Here is a 15,492-nt window from a genome sequence, read left to right as displayed (position 1 = left end):
TTCAATATGGCGATGATTAGTGTTGTGTCCGTTTACGAAAATGAGTCAAAAATATCTTACTAGGAAAGTAAAAGTTAAACACAGTTTGTCATATTAGAAAAATCTCAATGTTTCTAATGAGGCTGAGATGGTATATGTCTATTTACTTAATGTGCACTGTGTACTTTGGATAAGCGTGTTTGCATTTAGTAAATTAGTAAAATTTTCATACAAAGGTTGTGATATATAAATTGTAATTAACGGGTTTTTCTGTAAATTATTCTGGTTAGAGATCTGTTATTAAATTTTAACGAAGAAGTAAGTTCCAAAGATTATTGGGATTAAGTAATTAAGTTGACATTAATGTTATGTTTATGATTATATTATGTCAAATTTTATATTTTTTATTGCAGGCGGAATGTGGGAAATTTGCCAGTATACTGAAAAGGATTAGAAAATTACAATCATGACTGATACAAGAAGAAGAGTAAAACTTTATGCATTAAATGCGGATAGACAATGGGACGATAGGGGTACGGGTCATGTTTCTTCATCATATGTGGATCGATTAAAAGGAATATCATTACTTGTGCGTGCAGAAAGTGATGGGTCGCTACTGTTAGAATCTAAAATTCAACCAGACACTGCCTACCAAAAACAACAAGATACTTTAATTGTGTGGTCAGAAGGTGACAATTTTGATTTAGCATTAAGTTTTCAGGAAAAATTAGGTTGTGATGAAATTTGGGAAAAAATTTGTCAGGTTCAAGGTAAGGATCCTTCTGTCGAAATTACACAAGATATTGTTGAAGAATCTGAAGATGAGCGGTTTGATGACATGTCAGATTCTGCTCCACCAATTGAATTACCGAGTTGTGAACTTAGTCGTTTAGAAGATATAAGTGAATTAATAAGCAATTGTTTAAGTTCCCCGATGAGGAAAGAAAAGTTGGCTGCTGCTATAGAAAGTGAAAGTTATATACGAAAACTTATTAATTTGTTTCACATGTGTGAAGATTTAGAGAATACAGAAGGGTTACACCATTTATACGACATATTCAAAAATATATTTCTACTAAATAAAAATGTTTTGTTTGAGGTTATGTTTAGTGATGAAATAATCTTCGATGTCGTGGGTTGTTTAGAATACGATCCTGCATCTCCATCACCTAAAAGGCATCGAGAATATTTACGGCAGCAGGCCAAGTTCAGAGAAGCCATTCCCATAAAGAATGCCGAATTGCTGTCAAAAATTCATCAAACTTTCCGTGTTCAGTATATACAAGACGTGGTCCTTCCAACGCCTTCCGTTTTCGAGGAGAACATGTTATCAACACTAAGCAGTTTTATATTTTTTAACAAAGTCGAAATAGTATCCTTGGTCCAGGAGGATGAAAAGTTTTTGACGGAACTGTTTACTATGTTAACTGATTTAAACACACCTGATTTTAAAAGAAGGGACTTGGTACTGTTTTTAAAAGAGTTTTGTAATTACTCGCAAAATTTGCAACCCCAAGCTAAAGAGTCGTTTTATAAAACTTTGACAACTCTGGGGATATTGCCTGCGCTGGAAATCACCTTGGCTATGGATGACCAGAAGACCAAGACTGCCTCCATAGATATACTCACGTATATTGTCGAGTTTTCACCCTCTGTAGTGCGGGAGTACACCCTACAGCAAGCCAGCAACACTGATGAGGTATAATTTTTTTTATAAGTAGTTATACAATAATTACAGGATTATAGAATAACGGTCTAAATATTTTGCAATCCGTAAAACCAAAATGATTCATATATGACGTTTACAAAGAAATATGTAAGTTTACTTTTTAATTCATTTAATCAAATTCATTTTTGAAAATACTTTGAAATTATTTTTACAGTAAAATAAATAGCTAATTTGTTTTTATAGACTTCATGCAGCTTCTTACAATTCTTCTTAACAATTACATTTAACTAATTTTAAATAATTATTACTGGTAGTACATACATATTACAAAAATGTTTTTGTAAAGGGTTTATTTCATATGAAATTTTGTGAGCTGTACATGCAGGGCGTCTTTAAATTATGAGCAAAAGATTTAGGAGGTACCTACATACTTGTGAAAATATGGTTTATTTAACCTCGATGTTATTTTATTAATTAATTTTTTTTCCGTATCTTTCTTTTCAGTGTAACAATTTTTTCCAAATTTGATGAACAAGATTGCACATACAATTAAATTTATTAAAGTTCTAAAGCCCTAAAGGGCTTAAAATGCCCTTATTTGCATGAAAATTGATCATGACTTTTTTAATTTATATTTTTTCAAGTAATTAAATATATTCCTCTTAAAGATCATTAAGAATATAAGCAGGCCCCGCTTTAGGGGGGCTATAGCCCTGGTGCTCACGAGTTCGGAGGGCCTCGGCAAGATCTGGCAAAATGAAATCAAAAAGTGTGTAGGTTTGGTTTTTTTTTTGGTTTTTATTAGAAAAAGGGCATCCGTGAAACTTGTAGCTCCGTGCTTCACCATAGGTTAATCCAACTCTAAATATAAATTCTTGTTTGTTGTTGTTGTTGTTGTTTGTAACTGTCTCTAAGAAAAACCGCATTTATTTTTTGTGACACCATTTGTTGTTAAAATTCTGGGAAATTATTAAATTTAAATTTTTAACCATTGTGATTCTCTTCACTGTACCAGTTATATAAGTTTTCTTCAGGGCATAAGACAACTACTGACAATACATTCAAAATAAGGAAAAAAAATATTTTTCTTCGTTTATTTTACTTTTCCTGAATTTTGCTTGCCTATTAAATATTTAGAACTTTAGAACTTACGGTACCTACTAAAGGAAGTTGCTCTAGATTAGTTTTAGGCTTCATCACTTGCTGGATGGAAGTACTTGTTAATTAATTACTAAAAGTGCGATTTCTTATCTATAAAATGCCAGCCTTCATGTTATTAACTTAGAACAAGTAGTCCGTTTTACAAAATTTTTAAATATATTTTAAACTGAAACTGTTTAATTTTTAGAAAAACAAAAAATAAAAAAGTTAATAAATTTCAAAAAGGACCATTTTCATTCTTTACGGCTTTCAAGTTTTTTTTTTAATAGGTGCAATTTCTTACCAGTAATAAGTGTATTAAGTTTGAAAAAAAGTGCCATAGCAACCTACACCATTATTTTTATTAATAAAATCACCTCCTATTAATTTTTTTCTGTTAATTCCAGTCACCTTGTGTATTTATTTTGAAAAAATACCTTAACATCTAAATTTCTATCAGATTTGTAACAAACAATACATTACAAAAAAGTAATAATAATTTGTCTTTTCATATTCCCTTTAATTTGAGCTGCATACAATTTTAAGAAGTTTTACTACCAACAACTAAACTATAGTTTTTAAATGTACAAGCTAGCAGTAATTTTGGAAATATGTTCTCTACTAGAATAACTTGTCGCAGTAATAGGTAGCTATAAAATATGTTTTGTGTAGAAGTTTTTAATATTGTTAATGATGTATTTTTCTACAGTCATTAAAACGATTTTTTCATGTCAAAAGTACTACTTATACCACTTCTAATGTTTTGAATGATGCACATTGTCGGTAAAGTGCAGAAAAGTACGCTTTCAAATTCATATATTGTCTTATTAGAACAAAATCAGCTTATAATGTATACATGTTACTGCAAAGATTTCATTACATTCATTCAGATTATAATGAAGATTTTCAAAACTTTTCCAAAAAATAAGAAAACATATTTTTAGGTAAATTTATCAGGTTTCATTGACATCATTCTTTAAATTTCCTACAAACAATTTCACACTGCTTTTTTAAATTTTTCTGGCAGCAAATCTAGCATAGCTTTCATCGCAGTATTCAATATTTCTGGAGGGATACCAGATATTTTTGAATGTCCGGAAAGGACAACAAAGTCTGACAAAACCGAATTCATTTATAGTGACTTATTTAATGTTAACAGTATCAAGGTTATTACTACGAGTGTAATATGTCACCTTCAATTTGTAAACATTAATTTTTGCACTAGATTTCGTCGTTATGCCTTTAAAATGCGACATCTATTTTATCTAATTCTTCAATGAGTTATTTTTAATTTTACTGCAGACACAATTCTGTAGAAAATAAGATGGCTGTTTTTAACAAGATAACACGGTTTGATATCGTCTATCGAATTCTACACCTAACGCATTTTGCTGAAAATATGCAGATGTCACATTTTGAAGGCTCATCGACGATATATAAAAGCTGTCATTGATACATGAATTATAAAATCGATGAGTACCAGACTTAAAGAAAAACCATATACTATGATACTAATCAGAGAATATTTTAGAATAGTTCTATTTTATAAGATCTTTTAAGAGTTCTTCTTCATCTTATTTCTGTGGTTAAGTTCTATTCAAGTCCCATAGCACCGCAGCCTTCTTAGGCCCTTTGTGCGTCCCACTGGTCAAACTATTCAGCAAGTAGCTCTGTCCTTTTAATAAAGTCCAAAAGCTTCCTTGCCGACACTTCTTTCAGGTCTTTGGGTTCCAAAAAGGGTTTTCCCTGATGCGTCATTCTACAACGTGCAAATCCTAGGCACTCGCCCAGGATATACAGACAAGTTTATCCGTCAAGTCACGTCCTCGGCATACTGGACTGTTTATAAGTCTCAGCTTGTATAGATGTATCCTAAAGTGATAGTGTCCCGTTATAAGTCCCGTCACTTGCCTGAGCCGTATTTCATTCAAGTTACGAGTTAGACAATTTAGAGTCCTTTTTTAAATTTATATGAGTGTCTACAGACCAGCACACAAAAAGTAAGGAGTTGTGGCAAGTAACTGTTCAGTCAATCAAACATAAGTAAATGAAATTTTAATAATTTGTCATGTTCGTTTCGGCTACTTTTACTTAAAAAGTATCTAATTAGATTTAAGAACTCGATTTCATATTATTGTATATGTTTATTTTAAATTAAAAATATATCATCTGGTACAAAGATTCATAAATTTCATAATATGTTTACTTCATTAATCTTAAATATGGATAATTAATTTATTTGAAGGTTTAATTACTGCTGTTTATATTATGATTTATGTTTTGAATTTATAGGATCAAATGCTACTAAATATTATCATAGAACAAATGATCTGCGATACAGATCCAGAATTAGGAGGAGCAGTGCAATTGATGGGAGTATTAAGAATATTGCTGGATCCGGAAAATATGCTGGCTTCAGTTAATAAATCTGAAAAAACAGACTTCTTGAATTTCTTCTATAAGCACAGTGTCCAGATTCTTATCGGTAAGTAACAATTCTTGTATAAATGGATTTATTGTAATTATTGCAGATTTTTTAATTGTCTCTAATACTAAGCTTTTTAATTCATTGAAAAATCAAACAAAAAAGATATGACAAATTTTTCAAGCCCTTTAAGGGCTTCACAATTTTCCTAATTTTTTTTGCCTGTATTATCAATAATAACCCTACCAAATTTGGATTCAGAGAAAAATGTATTTCAAAACAATTAATTGAAACTAAACTTATTATAAAATATGTAACGAGCGTTCAAATAAAAACGTGGTCGAAGTTGGCTCTGACATATTGGACGTAGGGTGTAGCTTATAGCGACCAACTTAACCTCATTTCTCAACGAGCTGTATAGCAGCTGTCAGTTTCAATAACGTTAATGACTATATAACTTTATTTTAAAGAATAATCGTGATAACAATAACAAACAATTAAAGGAGCTGCGGAAAGTATCCCCCTCCTTCCTATAACAATAAATTAAAGCAGCTGCTGAAAGTGTCCCCCTCCTTGTTCCAAGCACTTTTCACACCTGTTCCTCAAAGAATTGAAGACATTTTCTAAGATGCTCAGGGTATTGTTAATTTCACGAATCTTGTCTATAAGTCGAGCCTGCAGATGGTTTAAATCAGGAATAGGCAGTTCAAAAATAGTGTTTTTAAGGTAAGGCCACAAAAAGAAATTACACGGCGTAATATCACATGACCTCGGTGGAAATTCATGTTCAGCATTGAGACTTATTAGTCGATTTTGGAAAACTTCCCTCAACATATTCATCGTCTCGCCTGCCGTATGTGCCCTTGCACCATCTTGTTGAAAGTAAAAGTTTGTAATTTCGTTTTCTTCCAGCTGGTTAACAAAAGGAGCGATAATATCTTCTCTATACCTTTGCGCAGTAAGAGTACCATTAAAAAAATAGGTCCATAAATCCTCCTTCGATTGAGAGCACACCAAACTCCAATTTTTTGAGCGTGTAGAGGGCCCTCGACAAAAAACTTATCTGGTTTTTCAGAAGACCACATTCTCATATTCTGTGAGTTTACGTAACCACTTAAATGAAACCAGGCTACATCAGAAAAAAAGGTGATATTATGAAGTTCACCGTAGTTGTTTAAAAACCATTCACAAAATACAGCCCGTTGCGGAAAATCAACTTCATGAAGTTCTTGCTGACAAGTTAAACGATAGGAGAACAAACGCAAATCTTTTTTTAACACTGTGTTGCAGGTACCGACTGATACTCCCACCATTTGTGATAAAACACATACAGAAGTTCTTGGCGTATTTTCCATTATTTGTTGGACATTTTCTTTTAATTCTTCAGTCCGCTTTTTAGGTCGGCTGCTTCCTTCTTTTCTTGTTACACTGCCCGTTTCACGAAAAACATTAACAACGCTGAACTGCACTTTGAAAAATTTTGTACTCAACAACGCCGGGAAATTGATTTTGAAATTCTATGAAACATTCCTCAATAGAATACTTCCATATTCCATCAATCTTGCGTCCATTTCTAAAGTAGGACTCCACTTTTTGTTCTTGAGAAAACACCATTTTAAACGTTTTTTAAAACGAAAATATTCAAATTGATAGTGGCGATATAGCGCTTTGACAGATGACGTCTAAGTTCATTTGCTATACGCTACCCCCTACGTCCAAATTTTCAGAACCAACTTGACAACGTTTTTATTTGAACGCTCGTTAAATTAATGTTTTGATGATCTAACTCCATTAATATTGAGTTTTCGAAGAAGTGTCTTGGATAGTCACCTTTAAAATTTTCAATTTTTTAAATACATTTGAATAAATCTAATGAGAAAAATTGAATCAGTTTTCAAATTAGCCGGTAACAATCAGTATGTCAAAGAAACAGATTTTCTTGCAGCACCCCTTTTGGAAAACACAGTCCATGACAAACCGCAAAAGGAAGACTACAGAAGCGTACAGCTACTAGGCTTAATTTTAGAGCTGTTGTCGTTCTGCGTGGAGCATCACACCTACCACATCAAAAACTGCATACTCAACAAAGATTTGCTCCGTAGAATCTTGGTTTTAATGAAGTCCACCCATAAATTCCTCGTGCTGTGCGCGCTGAGGTTTATGAGGAAATTGATTGCCTTGAAAGATGAGTTTTACAACCGGTACATCATAAAGGGCAATCTCTTTGCCCCCGTTGTGGACGCGTTTGTGAGGAATAACGGGCGATACAATCTTCTGGACTCGGCTATTATAGAAATGTTTGAGTTTATCAAATTGGAAGATATTAAAACTCTGTGTTCACATGTCGTCGAGAACTATGGGAAATGTCTTGATGATATATGCTACGTACAAACTTTTAAGGCCCTAAAGTTGCGTTACGACCAGCATCAGGACAAGTTGAAGGACAGAGAGCGAAACAGTTTAGATGGGTAAGTGATTTTGATTAATTTTTATCTGGCAAATCAGTTACTTTAAATACATTTATTAAAAACTCTGCAAATGTTAGTACCACCGCTTGCCCTAAATTCTGTTTATTTTAATGGATAAACTAACGGTTTTATTGTCCGTACTTCAGTTCCAAAACAGTAGACAGTAAGTTTATGTATTTCCCTTAGTGTTCCTATACATATATCCAATCTGCGCAATCACACTTGGATCTTCTGTTGTTACAACCACTTATTTCTATATTTGCTTATCGTGGCATGGTTTGTCTTCTCAAAATCATGTCATGTGTCAGTTCTCAGCTGATGTGTTTCCGTGCATGTCATAAGCGTACAAGTAGGAGTGATGTGATTTTATTTTCACATTTTAATTCTTCCAAACATTATTAAAAATGGAATTGTGTGCGGGTTTTAGTGGCCAATCTGATAATAATTAAGGCAGTTGTAAATGATCGAATTTTACAAATATTATGAGCACAAAAACAGGTATGTCCGTGAGTAATGCCATGAAAATGTGCAGTTCTCTAACGAAAGTATCTGTCAGAAGTGTTTATCTTGCGTTAAAAAGTGTAAATGTAAAAAAGCAAAACAAGTAGGAAAAAAGTGAAATTTATGTTAAATTTTTACGTTTATTTTAAATATAAACTTCCAACATTAAAGAAAATTCAAATTGAAATCACAGAGGATATTTTGCTAGGTTGTACCGAAAAATTTTAGTGCCCCCTATGCATGAAATGAATTTTTGTTACTTAAAATGAAATCGAAAAAGTATGCTACTGGAAAAGAAGACAATTGTAGAATGGGACACAGAAAAAAATAATTGGATAAATTAAGGGCATATGGTCTGTAAGGTTTGGAAAGATGTAAATGTCCACAGACATTTTTACAAAGATTTTCTCTCGGATTAAAGGTATCTATACTCTGGGAAAGGACGGTGATTAATTATTAACATATCGAAACTGAATGCTGATTGTTGGATAATGGTTTACATGTGTTGAAGTCGGAATGAACAGGAAATTACTATCAGTGAAATGGTTTGCATCTATTTTGCCTCAGATCTAATCCGGTGCAGTGATTATCATAGATATTGCTCCTTACCATGAATGATAAATAGAAAAATTAGCAATATTTGCATGTGGAAAAAAGGAGAAATTATGAAATGGATGAATGGAAAACATATTGAATATAAAGAAAAGATGTTGAAAAGGATAATTATTAACAATTGCACAAAACAGAAAAGTCAGTTATAGTATTTCCGATCTGAATTGAAGAACCAAGAGGTTGGCAGGATGTACCAGGTTCGGTCGCTGACGCAGCAACTCAGCATTGAAATATTTGAAAAACCTCTTCCCATATTTATTTACCCATACACATATACAACAGGTCTGGTCGAACTAAACATGGAAGTAGAAATGTATATGCCCAGTTGAAGAATGCGCGCGCGGGCAAACGGTGTATAACACAGCTGCACTGGGCGACTGGGTAATAAATCTCAGTTGTTAAGTGGTTGACAAATTGCCTAGCAGTGCAGTGCAGCAATGTGGAATAATATTAATACAACATGGCATTTTGGAGACCTTTTGAAATGGAACAAAATGAAATTTACCATCAATATAATAAAATTGTTTGAGGACATAAATAAAATATATTGTTGGCCAAATGAACATAAAATTGAAATTTTTTCACATATACAATAATAATTTTTTACCTTTAACAGAAAACTTTTAGGGACGCCTATGAAGCTCATTAAATTTTATTGCTAGGCATCTTTATACATGTTCAACTGACTCCAGAAAGACTATACATGGAATATGTAGTAGATGAAATGGCTATAGGTCACGGTGTTACATTTCTTCAATTGCTACCATACCAGTGTGAGTGAAACCCCATTGAACTAGTCTGGGAGAATATAAAAATTTATGTCGCCTAAAATAACACAACTTTTAAATTTGGATGTCAAAGTACTTCTGCGTGAGGCGATTAATTGGGTAACTTCAGAAGCATGGAATAAGTGCATTGTGCAAGTACAAGAATAAGAACATAAAAGATGAAGTTATAATAAAACTAATTTTAATATCATGATCATACTTTTAGACAACAACAGTGATTAGTGATTTTATTCATGCTTATTAACAATCATTTCTACTGTTTTATGCATCTCATTTTTCAGTGATGTTTGTACTTTAGTGGCTTTACTGATTTTGTGTGGCCTTACTGTTACATCATCTACATAAATGTAGTTTCCACAGGGACCACTTGCCTAGTTAGCAAAACTGCTGGCTATCTTTGCCTACGAGGACAGAACTTGTCACACGAATCTACATGTTGAGAACGACTGACTGCCTACTATTTTAGAACTGAAGTATGGTAAAAATGACCAAGTACCAAGTTATTTCACGAAATTGAAAAGTGTTAGAACTTTTTTAAATTTTTGAACATATAATCTAGTTATGAATTTTGGCGGGCTAATTATGAGACATATTAAGAAAAATTGTAGTGTATGAGTATTTCACATTCAAATTTTAGATTTCAAGCAAAATATTTTTACTTATGGTTACATATTCATATATAACTGAATTGTTTGAACATTTCTGATGTAAATAAACATTTTTCTATGGAGAAAACTGACGCTGATGTATTTTGAATACCTTCTTTAAGAACTGTTAAAGTGAAAACCCACGAAAGAATGTCAACTGTATACCTGAAACACTTAAAATAACCTTAACATAAAGCATTTGAAAAGGCAGTATTCCCTTTGTGCTCGAAACTTAAAAATAATTTTTAATAACAGTACTTAATAATATTATCTCTCCTCTTCATCCTAATTTTCCAATACTTGTATGAATTTTGTTTGTATATTTACATATCTGTAAAAATAAGTAATTCGATAAATTATTTATGTATTTTCCGTAGAAATAAATGTTAAAGTATGCATTTGAAAAATGTGTCTAAGAAAACAACAGGCTGTCAGTATCCTGGCAAAAACATTTCTTTACTGTCTTTGTATTTCTATACGAGAAAGATTGTAATAAAAAAAACTTACTGGTGTATTTTACCTCTGCGACTAAATAAGAAAACCAGTGCAAAGAATTTGTGGGATAATTTACAAAGTCAAGAAACTTTGGTACTTAAAACATCACACGTTGGTAAGATATTCATGTGAAATGTATTTTAGTGTTCCGTCGATATTGCGGAACAGCAGATACAGGAGGGATCAGCGTCAGATGGAGGAGGAGGAGGAAATGTGGTTCAACGAGGACGACGATTTCGATGACAATGACACAGTGTTGCCGGCTACGAATGACATACTTACTAAAAAACTTGACACTGATCTCGAGAGTATAGGGAAGATCATCGAGAAGAAACAGCCAGAAGCGAATGGCCCTAAAATAAACAACAATTCCTCACAGAAGACAACGGTGCTTAATAACAATGCTAACGCTGCCAGCGGGCAGCCAACAACTAACGTGGTGTCCAGTAGTGAGAATAAATCTCAGTTATTCAAAAGGGTTCGTATGTTTTGATTGATTAATTTTTAGTTATTTCTGTAGCATGAACTTTTAAAATATACAGGGTGTTTCGTGATGAAGCTGCACATAATGAAATGGCAGAGCGCGGCAACCTAGACGCGAATGACCATTTAAAATAGTTCAGCATCTAAATTTGTGCATATACAAGGTGATGCTTGAATTTTCATTAAAACTTATTTTGTCTAGTTTTGTCTGTCACTATACGAGGTTTGTTCAGAAAATAACCTAACTTTATTATTATTAATTTTGTACATTATTGGTCCTCGTCTTCCCTATTCACATTATGTTTGTATTTCGCAAAATAATCCTGGATAGCTTCATTTGAAATAACATTTAAAGTTTGTGATGAATTTGCTTTGATGTCATCAATAGTTTGAAAACAGCGTAAATGGTGTCCTTTCAACAATAATTTTAATTTCGGAAATAAGAAAAAATCGCAAGGTGTCAGATCTGGCGAGTAAGTAGGGTGAAGTAGGACAGTAATCTGAATTTTACATTGTATTGTTCTAGAAAATTGCACATTTCAAAAATCATCACTAACACTTAAACACGTTACACTCAAATAACAATATCTTGAAGACTAAGTGAGATATCAACAATCCAAGAAGATGTGGTTACAGAGGAGGTAACTGATCGCATATCACTAAATATCTAATAACTGATCGCATATCACTAAATATCTCCATGCAACTCAAAAAGTTTGATTATTTCCTGAACAGAGATGGGAAAGTCCCATTTTTTGAAAATCCTTGGGATTGCAACATTTCAACCATTTTCAATTGATGGTACTGTTTTTCTAAAAAAAAAATACAAAAAATGTACAAATTTAGAATATATATATAGAATCTAAAAATAAGTAAACTGAAATCTGAAATCAATTTTTAAATTCGAAACTTTAGAAAATACGAGGCATATTTCAGTGTCAATCAGAAAAAAGCAGAATATGTAAGAAAATAAAAAAATATTACTGTATTAATTACTATCTCTAATTAATAAGTATTCCTTAATATCTTCTTTTTTAATTATTATTAAAATTTCTTCAGGAAATTTTTTTGGAAAGGAAAGGAAGACATTTTAAAAAACAAAGTTTTCCCAAAGCTTTAATTTTTTTCCCGGAAAGTTTCATATATCCATCTCCATTACATCTTTGAAGGCCAACATATATTTGAAGTCAATATTATAGGACCATATTGGGAAAATTACCTTTCTTATATGGCCCAACAGAAAAATTCACTTTGTATATTTTTGAAATTTGTATCATAAATTATCTAGTTTGCTCACAGTAAGTGGCACAGAAAAGTTTAGAGTTATTTGGAAAAAACTTATTTTTTCCCCCCAATTTTAACGCCATCTGGCGGTCAAACGTAGCAACTACATAAGGGGTAAGACCACCGTATAAGTTTCAGAAAATCTATTTTTTTTTAAATGGTTTAAAGGATGCTTTAAACCTTCTAGAATAAGGTGAAATAAGTTTTATGCCGGTACAAATTTTTTTTTTTTATTCCAAGCTCTTTCCCATACGCTTCGAAACTAATACCTGTGGCATGTAGATATCTGCCTAATGACTTACGTTTTGATTTCTAACTTCTCTAATATGTGTCGTTAATACTAACGGATGTCGCTAGAAAGAGTTTGAGTCCAATTAGAAGCATTTTCAAATGAAAGTACGTTATTACACCGTATATCCCAGAATTTTAAAGGCATTTTACTGAAGCACGACTTTTTAAAATGCCACACAACATATTTCCAACAATTTTCATTATATTCACTACAAATTTTGACCATTTCTTTAAAGTAATATTCCCAAGAGAAGTATGTACGCAATTTTCGATAAGTTGATTTTAACATTATTCACAAATTGTCAAAAATTGAACTTTTTAGTTCAAATGTTTGCCAGTCATGTAAAAATTAATGTTTTCAACATCCTCTACGTTTTCTCTAATTAAACTCGTGTAGATTATGAGAAATTTTTTTTATTTTTTCCATATACAAATTTATGCCAGTTACACTACTTGCCGTAGAGCGCCTTAAATTCAACATGCATCATGAGAATGGCTTCAGCATCGCCAATTTATACTATTTATGAATATATTTTTTTTTTTTGAACACAAGGTAAGTTCATGTAGTAGCAATTTGCGAGTTGCAATTAACGGTTTTACGATTTATGCGACAAAAATTTAACATTTGTTCATGCATATTGCTACCTTCCTTTTTCCTGGTGAGGGCCGGGAACCTACCTGTGCCCTTCCCTGATGGTGATTGGTCCTTGGTGGTAAAGGAGCACTATTAACCCCTAGGCTAACTACAGCCGGAGCTGGTCGTGTGGTAACGTTTGGACCAGTTAATTAAGTTGAGGGCGCCAGTAACCGTTTACCCTAGGGTTAAACGTGGCTTAGAATTCGGTTACTAATTCTAAGGAATAGTAAAAAAATATATATATAGGTACCAAATTATGTAAAATGGTAAAGTAGAATAATGGAACCGTGACGTGAGTTTAATATACTAGACAAGTATAAAAAAAAGGATATATATTTACATCATATCAAGAACAAAATAAATGACATGAATATAAAATACGTAATGTAAACCGCACGTGATCACGTTGGGTGGACAATTTTTACTAGTAAAATCTTATAATTAATAATTATTGTAATATAATTAAGTTACTCGGAATTTTTCCGAAATTTTAATAATAAGAGAAAAAGATATATATACACATATATATAGCTGTAAGCGACAAACAAAAACCTTAATACTAAATTTCACTAACTATTGTTAGGTATAGTGTACTATGAAACAGTGCGTAAAATGACGCACAGTGACTTAATGTTTAAAGTTAGCCCTGTATATTGTAGCTTGGGTTAGCAAGAGATATTATTATTAATAGTTAAGAATAATAGGCAATATGTAGCTTATCTGATAACAGCAGGATGTAGATAACTTCAAGGCAGCCACTATACAGCTATTTCTCTGCGATGCAGTTGGTTACATCACCACAAGAACCAGCAACAGGCTATGAAGACTAACGGGAGTCTTGTTGATTATGCCACCACGAAAACCAGCCACAACCAGCAGAAATCTCTTTAACACGGCCACAGCAAAAATTAAAGTTCTCTAAATCCTTTGGGGCCTTCAATTAGAAGCCCTGTAATAGGGAGAAAATACGAAATTTAAATTAAAAGAACAACAGAACAGAGGAACCTGGTACTTACTCGGATGGAGGACGGCTTCCAGAGTGATCCAAGAGGAAAAGCAGCTTGGATTTTATGTGAGAATCAGTAATAAGGGTGTTATATAACTCGTGGAGGAAGATTGCTTGGATCCAGCTAAAGCTGAGATTGTGTCTTCAAGATAAACGGCAGAAAACTATCACCACAAAACAGAGACACAGTCACATTCACTTTTCTACTAATATCCCAGTCTATGGAACACACACGCATTAATAAAATGTAGAAAAATGATATATAAGTTTCCTCGACCACGAGTTGCTGAGCACACACCCAAGAAATCGCTCTCGAACATCGTTTCCCTCCTAAGTAGAAACCAAAAAAACTAGCGGGAACTCATTTAGCAAAATTACGACAATAACTGCATTCAAAAGTGTACCTACATAAACCTTAACCGTATTTAGAATTATTGTAAAAGTTCCGCAACTTAAAACGGTCTAATCGCTACAAAATTATAAAATCGAAATTGACAGCTATTCAAATCGGAGTGGCCGATGAGGTCGCTTAGTGAACAGAGATATGGTTTGAATTTTTCAATAATACTCAGTGAAAATATTTTGAAAACTTAATTATAATATTATGATAGTTGTAAATATTTATTATTCGTGTAGCTTCTTTTTTTCCCGTTCAGTTCTTTTACCTTTTTCTTATAAATTCTTATCGGAGCTGATAAATTAAAATGATAAGTAAATACAAAAATTGTCTACAAAATATTAATGAACATTTGGTTGCCTACTGTTAATGTCTTCAATTCAAATTAAAATACTGAATCCTTAAACTAAACTTTTCGTATACAGGGTAACTCGAAACAATCTCGTTTCGCGATACAATTAAAAATAAATTAAAAAAGAACATTACAAAATGTGGTGAACGTTACAATATACGCGAAAACTAGTTACTTTTAAATCTCTTGTTACTTGCCTTGCCGTTCTCTTTTTTAAAAAAAAATGTTCTTTACATAAATGTTATACGTTTTAAGAAGCTTGAGCTATTCATTTTCACTGTGCAGATTAGCAGCTGTTTTTTGTATATTAATTTTGAA

At 32.5% G+C, this 15,492-nt stretch overlaps 1 protein-coding gene across 1 annotated transcript in view; it reads left to right on the top strand.

Moving 5' to 3' along the window:
• Positions 1–15,492, top strand: part of LOC108913897 (serine/threonine-protein phosphatase 4 regulatory subunit 3) — a 37,044-nt gene continuing 21,552 nt past the window's right edge. Inside the window, exons 1-5 of the mRNA XM_018719551.1 lie at positions 1–297; positions 393–1,678; positions 5,081–5,273; positions 7,159–7,681; positions 10,869–11,202. Coding sequence (XP_018575067.1) covers positions 446–1,678; positions 5,081–5,273; positions 7,159–7,681; positions 10,869–11,202 — 2,283 coding nt within the window. The 5' untranslated portion in view covers positions 1–297; positions 393–445. The remainder of the gene's footprint in view (positions 298–392; positions 1,679–5,080; positions 5,274–7,158; positions 7,682–10,868; positions 11,203–15,492) is intronic.

The sequence above is a fragment of the Anoplophora glabripennis genome, unplaced genomic scaffold (assembly GCF_000390285.2).
Source record: "Anoplophora glabripennis isolate ALB-LARVAE unplaced genomic scaffold, Agla_2.0 scaffold775, whole genome shotgun sequence".
Classification (NCBI taxonomy): Eukaryota; Metazoa; Arthropoda; class Insecta; order Coleoptera; family Cerambycidae; genus Anoplophora; species Anoplophora glabripennis.
Note: the sequence above shows the minus strand (reverse complement) of the source record. Positions and strands in the feature narration are given on the sequence as shown.